The 8,464-nt window shown below is 36.0% G+C and overlaps 1 protein-coding gene across 1 annotated transcript; it reads right to left on the bottom strand.

Annotated features, from left to right (window-relative positions):
• Positions 1-5,784: 5,784 nt before the first annotated feature.
• LOC113232569 (mpv17-like protein) lies at positions 5,785-7,314 on the bottom strand. Its single transcript, XM_026467338.1, has 2 exons — positions 7,131-7,314; positions 5,785-6,199 (listed from the first exon to the last, which is right to left on the bottom strand). Exons 1-2 carry the CDS (start codon positions 7,276-7,278, stop codon positions 5,823-5,825), a joined length of 525 nt encoding a protein of 174 aa, XP_026323123.1. The 5' UTR covers positions 7,279-7,314; the 3' UTR covers positions 5,785-5,822.
• Between the last annotated feature and the right edge of the window lie 1,150 nt (positions 7,315-8,464).

Below are 8,464 nucleotides of genomic sequence, written 5' to 3'. Positions count from 1 at the left end.
TTTTTCCTTGTGGGTCAAAGTCGGGGATTATATTCTGGGCTGCATGCATTCCAATCCCTTGGTTAGTAGCGCCACCCCGGTCACTCAGGGTGTTCACCAACTTTTCTAAGAGAGAGGCCTCGCTCCGTGTAGCCAGAGCTACTTCATTGTTGGCCTTGCTAGATGTGTCACAACCCTTATCTTCTAATGGCAAAGGCATAGGAGTACTAGTATCTTCTTTATTATTGCCACCTTCTACATTTCGCGCACTAATAGGAGTAATTGTCGTCGTTACGCGAGATAAACTACTATGTGACTTCTGACGTCTTTTATTAGATGTATCCGAACTTGAACTGTGTCGACATCGTCTCCTACTCTTATCATGGCGGTGACTAGATCTTGAAGGTCGGTTCCTACTTCGTTTACGTGAGTAACGTGCATTCGACGATGGGCTTCTGTTTCTGACTCTCTTATGTAGTGATTTACGACGTCGTTTAACAGACCTAGATTCGCGTTCGGATGAGGTTGTGTTTCTAGTTGCTGATCTATCTCTAATAACACTTCGAACACGTGAAGGTGTACGTGGAGAGGACCGAGATCTAAACCTATTGCGCCGCGATCGACTTTCTTCATTTGAACGTCTACAATCCCGACGTCGTCGTTGCGATTGTGGTACTAACGGTGATAGTGATTTCGGAGGGGTTACTTCGTGTCCCCTTCTAGAATTCCTACTTTGATCAAGATGAATAGGAGACCCCATCTTTAGGTAATAACTAAAGAATAACTCTAATTTTATTATACTATAACGATAACCAAAATAATATTATAACTATAAAGGAGGAATAAAGGACAAAGGACTAAACTGTTACCTGAAATATAATTTTGAAAGTTATAACAATGTTCCACTTCTTATCTTTATTATTATTATTTTTTATTTAATTATTTTTTTTCAATGTTAAAATAAAAATAAAGACACAAAAATTATAAACACAAAATGGTATATAAATACCAATGAATGAGTAATGTAGTGCAAAGAAAAAGAGCCATCGCATTGTATTGTATTGTATCGCATTGCATTGCAATTGCATTGTAATGTATAAAATTAACTCGTTAATATTCGTACTAAACTGCAACGAAGCGGCAAACTAATTATCAATACCTTCTGAACTCCCTTCTCTTTGAACAAGTATAAACGCTGGTATTATTCTCAAACATTTGTTATTCTATGTAACATGTCAGAGTAATAAATAAATTTATCAATTATACTATGCAGTATAATTGATAGACCACTCACCTAGTGTATTTAATAATTATTCTGTAATGTAATTCAAGTTTCAATCACAAAAGTTAAGGTATAAATTACTGCTTAAAGTTTTAACCATGATGATAGCACTATTATTTACTCACTGATGGATTCAGTATTCATACATTAATCATTATAGGATAGATAATGTGTTTTATTATTTATTTCATAACACAATTTCACATTGCCAACTATGCACTACTTTGTTAACAATTAAGCACCGATTTAACAACCTGTTTTAATCATTATCATAATGTTAGCACTATTATTTACTGACTGATGGATTCAGTATTCATACATTTATCATTACTAAATACTGTATTTTCCTGATTTTAATTATTCGTACACTAAATGAATAATTAATTATTCATAAACAAATCAATATGTGCCAACACTCTATGTATTCAGTTGTAATTAAAATAAAACATCTTAAATGCTTATAAGGTAAGATTACACCATAATGATAATGTATAAAACCATACAGTGTAGTTTTAATTTATAATAATACTTCATTATCAGCTGTATATTCAGATTAATAGATTTGTTGCAATATCGTAATAAACACACTTCACTTTTCCATAGTAAAATCAGCACAAATTATAACAGTTAATAATAATTGTTCAAAACTTACCAGATGCCCCAGATTATGGCCTTACACGGGCAGAGCGTTCGTCGCGGTAGCCCACTTCTGAACTATAAAAGTCCAGAAGTAAAACACTTGATTGTACTTACAAACCGTTTATCATTGTTTATAATCGTATTCCCAATGACAGTTGATATCTTGAACCTTCTACGTCGCAGCCAAAAGTGCCGCCCCCGTCAAAAATGGCCGACCTCCCGTTTTTTGAAACGTCACTCATGTCATGAGTGACGTTTCTATTTTTTAAATTATCGTGGTCAAGGAATAATATCAATAATTTTGATATTTGTTAACAATATTGCCATAGTTAACGTCATGTCTGTCTGTTTTAAAAATCAAGAATGTGTCGTCAGCAAACATGGCTTTCATAAAAGCACTTTTGACGTATTTTCACATCCTTATTTGGATAAAGATGTGAAAATACGTCATATTATAATAATTGATTAGGATCAAAAGGAATCACGAGCTTAAATCCATGTACAGTCGATGCACTAAGATAAATTATCCTCTAACTATTCTGTTCTGCGTAGATTAGTGAGAAAAAAGCGTTTTTTTTTTTAGTACTATTAAGTGAAGGGACGAACAAATCGTGTGCCTGATGATAAGCTACACGCCTGTCCGTAACAGTTGCAGTGCCACTCGGAGCTTTAAATCGCTAAGATCTGAAAGCCACTGCGCCTGTCACCCTTTTGTGACATAAGTTAACAAGTCTCACATACCAGTAATTTCACCAGAAGCAGGTAACGTGGCAGTAATTCTCTGGACGAACTCTTTCACAAGCAAGCCTACTGCTATTATGGTAATTAGAAGCCAAAACAACAGTATTAATGAACATGCAGTGTAGATTTACTTTATTTTTATATGAACTACAGAACTCCCAAGTCAACACCAACTGGTGCATGGCGAGCGATTTTTTTAACAACAAAAGTAACAATAAATAATGTCCGATGGCAGGTGAGGAAAGGTCGTTTGGTTTGGGACAAAAACGATTCACGTCTTGACTTTGGTCAGTTTTATCTTCTAACAAAATATGCCCCCAGAATACCGTGAAATAGTTAAGGGAAATATCTGTTTAGAACTGATATTACGTATGTCAACTAGCTAGCTAGAGAGCTATTTGGCGTGGGTAAATTTTGATAAGGTTTTTTTAAACAAAAAAGTGTTAAATGTAACACTTTTTATTTATTTAAAAGGAATATCAACTGCTTAAAATTATATTAAAGAATAATAATAACAACTTAGAACCAATTACAGATCCTCATAAGTAGAATTATAATAAGAAACCTAGATGCATAACTTAACTAACTTATTACACAAAATATAACTTGTTATGCAAAACATAAAAAGGTCAATGTAGTTGCAAGCCTCCTATGAGTCAAAGAAATGACCACTCGGTGCTTTCCTTGTCGAAAATCACCTTCATATTGAAAAGATTATGATCAAAAGTATTAAACAGAGTGTTAAAATTATATCACGCCACATAAACTTATTCCAGCGTACCACAAAAATTTAAACCTGAAACAGATGGAGATCAAATTTGTTTATTTGCGTATTTTTTTTAAAGATAACCACGCCTGATTAAGTAGCTGACAGCTGCTACTAACATTAAGTGATCTAAACTATTCTACTTTAATCGTTATGTAGAACTTGTAAAAACCAAAAATAATGTCACATTTCTTAGCGGTAGCATCAACTCGATAAACATGCCCGATATCAGGTATAAGGACTTTTTAGCAATTTTTTTGGTAGCTCGTTAAATGAAAAAGACCAGTTTCGGCGCCGTTTGTAGTCCACCGCCCCGCACGGCCCCGGACGGCCGTCGTCGGACGGTAGCTGTGCGTTATCGCACTAATTAATCTGCGTGTTTTGCCCGACTCACCAATTACCGATGCGTATACTGCGCCTGCTTCGATTGAGATGTATCCCGGATGCGTGTGATCTATGATTATGACGTTCTGCTTAATAAAGTAATTTGGAATTTATCTGTTAATTTATAATATTTCTCCATCTTTCTATCTTGCACAGTGCGGTGGTGGCCGCTTATAACTTTGGCTGTCACTGCCTTGGGTAGACTGGAATATATCTCTTTTAGAGATAATATCACCTTTGTTCACCGTTTACATAGTAATTAATATTTATTTTGTATTTGTTTCATGCAAAAAATAATATATATTATAACTTTTTTATAAAAAAGACCTCAAAACTTCGTGGATTTATTTAGGTAGGCGTGTCGCTTATTGCCAGACGCATGATTTGTTTGTCCCGTCACTTGATATTCTAGGTATAGAGTACTAAAAAAACCGACCTTAAAAGTGCGTGGAATTACATCTATTTGCCAAGTTTTATTGAAATCGGTTACCGGACAGTGAGCGAAACCGGATTCATCCCCTAGTTTGCCACCCTTAGAGTTGGAATATTTTCTTCAAATTTAAATGGAACCGATACTGAGGTATTCTCTTTCCAACAGAAAAATAATCATAGAAATCGGGTGCCGGAATAATCGCGTAACAAACGCTAAAAAAAACAATCGGATTGTGAACCTCATTCTTTTTTAAAGTTGGATACAAATAGTTTCATTTCGAGTTCTTAGGTTTTCGCGATTGTTACACATAGGAAATGAAGCTATTTTTCCGGATTAAATATATCGTATATATTTGTTTTTTCAAACAAACCGACGTTTCGGGCCTTTTGCAGGTCCCATGGACACGGTTGACTGAAGTGGTACAAGTCTTCTGCAGTCTGCGAGCACATCCTGGATAAACCTACACATTCTATGAAGTTTGACAAAACCCAGGTCCTTGCAAAAGAAGTCCGTTATCTACCCAGGATGCTGCGAGAGGCCATTGAAATTAAAAAAAACATCCTAATTTCAACAGGGAAGACGGATTCTCCGTACCGCCAGTTTGGGATCGAGTATTTCCTCTGTTGAAAAATCCCAAACAGACATAAGACTGCAGTACTAATTAATATGTTTTAATTTATTCTAATTTCCATTATTAATCAATAATAAAATTAACTTAATAAAATTCATAGTTACAATAAAATAATTTGTAAAACAATGCAGCGTAAATTGGAATGTTTCTTTGTAAAATTAAAAATAGGGTATTTAATTCATAACTTTTGTAACTAAAGTGCAAAAATAGGGTGGTTTGCATTAATGTTAGACATAACTGGTTGAAGACTGTACCCCCTCAGTCAACCGTGACCATGGGACCTGTAAAGGGCACGAAACGTCGGTTTGTTTGAAAAAACAAATATACGCGATTTAAATCCGGAAAAACAGTTTCATTTTCTAATAGTTTCATTTCTAATGATTCTTAACTGTCGACCAAGCTAAAATACAGCCTTAATGCTATAACTTAAACACAGGTTTATGAAACACTGTAACACTTAACCTGAGCATTGTTATAATCGTGACTAATAAGCAATAATAATATTCCACCATAAAATATTTATTTATGGTGTACATTCATTCGAACAAATAAATACATTTCTTATTCACCTTTTGTAAAAAAAAGTCTAACCCTTAGAATATTTTAAACGCTGCCAAAATCGATTTGAACCCGCGTCACATTGCGAAATTTAAAAAAACGAATTCATGAATGAATGAACGAATGAAAGGTATTTCTTTATATGTAGATAATTATGTCACCATTTCTGTGTCAAAGCAAAATATTGCTAATTTAAACCGATATTTATATCTTGGAGAGCATTTTTTAAAATAAAAAGATTATTTATTAAGACGTACTTTTTTGTTTTTCTCCCATCCGTTTTTTAATTTTGACGTTAGCACAAAAAATAGTAAGTACCATTTCATATAAAAAAAGTTTACGTTAGAGACTTAACTTAAAATTTGTCAGCTTCTATGACATCATGCTTCTTTCTATTTCTTTCGACTTTTCACGAATCGGACTTGTTTGTCAACTTCGCTTTTACGTGACACATGTAGACTGTCCAGACAAAACTTGCTATACTCACGAAGATAATCCTGTTCTTTGGTGACACAAAATAGAAATTGATAGTTTGTACTGTAGGCCAATACACTAATCCTAATTTATAAGTCGGCCACAGCTTTTCTTTTAATTCAATGACACAAGCTTCATAAGGCTTTCCTTCCAGCATACACATGCCAAAGAAGAAATAGGACATAGCAAGAGGCGCGTAGGTGCAGGCTTCTAATGCTGACCTTTTCAGTGCCGTAACCAGGTCTTTCTTCGGGAAGAGTCGATCGTTGAGCCTCATCCAGTTGTAGAATAGAGGTGACATGAAGAATGCGCCTAATATGAATGAAGCGTTGATTAAAATGTGGATCAATCTCAGTCGGGTTGGTATCAGATTGACGTGTTTTCTTGTGGATGTCGAAGAACTCGGCTAAGGGATAAAACGCCTTACATTTCCCATATATTTGTGATTTTTTTTATGACTGGATGAACAAGTCGAGCGTCTGATGGTAAGCGACACGCCTGACCACAGTACTTGCAGTGCGTTGACAAGTTCCATATGCCTGTAATTTCACCAGCAGCTCTACCCTTCAAAACCGGAATGCAGTAAGGCTCACGTTAGCTTAGTGGCATAAATAGGCAAGGTGGCAGTACTTCCCTGGACAAACTCTTTCACAAGGTGCTCTACTACTACTAAAAAAATTCATCCAGAGAAGTCTATAAAGCTTTGAATGGGCAACTGTTACAGATAAGCTTGTCGCTTACCACCTAATTTACAACTTCTTCGTCTCAGCACATGGGACTTGTCAACTTATGTCTCAGGGTGACGGGCGCAGTGGCAGCACCCCTTAGATCTTTGCGATTTAAAGCTCTGAGTGGCATTGCAACTGCTACGGACAGGCGTGTCGCTTACCACCAAACCCACGTCTTTTCACGTCACTTAGGGTCGTATTCCAGAACTCTACTCAATGCTCAAGTCAGGACTTGAGTATGATTTAAAGCACTAGAAATCATACTCAAGTCCTTGCCATTAGGGTCGTATTTCCAATGCTTTAAATCATACTCAAGTCCTGACATTAGCATTGAGTAGAGTTCTGGAATAGGACTCTTAGTGTCATCAAAAAAATAACTCTTTCACAAGGAGTTCTACTGCTACTAGAGTGTTGATACTGTACCATATCAACATATTTACGTATCACAGCTAAATACGAGTCTCTCTAAAACAGCGAAGATCGATGTTATTAACCAACGAAATTATTCCACGTACCAAAGAAGCCGAATCTTGCAGCTCTTGCCCAGTCGGCATTGTCTGGTGTTGTTCCATGCAGCAAGTACTCCTCAGTGACGCTAGACGCTGGCCAGATAATAGCATACGACACCATGCCACGTATTAGGTTGTATGATATCGGGGCCATTTCCTCTGCATCATGTAAAATGACACACCATTCATGGGAGTATATAAGTTCTTAGACGTGACCTGCAAAACATGTAACCCAAATTCTTTGATATACCATCGTAGGTTGATAAGGAAGGTATAAATACTTAAAAACGTATTTTAGGTAATTTCAGTATAGAGTACTAAAAAAACTGAAAAGTTCGTGGAAATGCATCTAATTGCCAAATTTATTGAAAACGGTTACCGGAAAGTGCCCAAAATCGGTTCTTCCCCTAGTTCGCCACTATACGGGACTTAACACAGGAGATAATAAACATCGGTGCTAACTGCTTAAAGTGTATTGTATTGTATATATATTGAGAGAAAAACGCCTTCAATTCGAGCATAGCAAAATTAACCATTAAAATAATTGCTCCTTATAAAATTTAGGCGTTATTATAAAAATAAATTTTCATGCGTGAACAGAAAATATTCCACCCTTAGAGGTGGAATGTTTTCTTCAAAATTAAATGGCATCACTACTGAGGTACCCTCCTTCCAACAAAAAATGAATCGTAAAAATCGGTTCACAAATTTAGTTAGAAATTTATTTTAGAGGACACAACGTTTAATGCTTAAGACAAAAATGAAGAAATATACTTAGAATAATAACGCATAGAAACCTAGTCCGCACACGCTAAGTGAGGCAAATTGAAGCGCACCCAATGGGCCTACACGAGCGGGCGGGCCTTCAGTGCTTAAGGTCAACTTGCACCGCGAACAGATCAAGAATTTTAGCTAAAAATGACGAAATGTGCGGTAAATGAGTGTAAAAATACGTCAGACAACTACTCAACTTGTATTTTTATATAAATATTCACTAAAACCGAAAATTAACCTACTACTAAAACTAGCCTACATGAATTTGATTTTTGCCTCACTTGTGACAGTTCGTTTGATATGAAACTATCATTCTATGCGTTATTATTCTAAGGAAATATATGTCTATTTCATGTTAGAAAATCATGGATTTTTTTTATAATATCAAGTGACGGGACGAACTAGTCGTGCGCCTGATGGTAAGCTACACGCCTGTCTATAACAGTTGTATAACTCAGAGCTTCAAATCGCAAAGGTCTAACGGGTACCGCCACTGCGCCCGTCACCCTGAGACATAAGTTTACAAGTCCCATGTGCCTGTAATCTCACCAGTACCCTTACCCTGC

The sequence above is a fragment of the Hyposmocoma kahamanoa genome, unplaced genomic scaffold (assembly GCF_003589595.1).
Source record: "Hyposmocoma kahamanoa isolate Upper Pololo Valley unplaced genomic scaffold, ASM358959v1 76, whole genome shotgun sequence".
In the NCBI taxonomy this organism is placed as follows: domain Eukaryota; kingdom Metazoa; phylum Arthropoda; class Insecta; order Lepidoptera; family Cosmopterigidae; genus Hyposmocoma; species Hyposmocoma kahamanoa.
The sequence above is the reverse complement of the archived record's forward strand: the minus strand, read 5'-3'. Positions and strand labels throughout refer to the sequence as shown.

What these genes read in the sequence shown, in the direction of transcription:
- LOC113232569 (XM_026467338.1), bottom strand. Translation starts at nt 7,278, where the DNA reads ATGGCCCCGATATCATACAACCTAATACGTGGCATGGTGTCGTATGCT. An exon ending in TGCAAGATTCGGCTTCTTTG is followed by an intron (nt 6,200 to 7,130) that starts GTACGTGGAATA and finishes CATTCATATTAG; the next exon opens with GCGCATTCTTCATGTCACCT.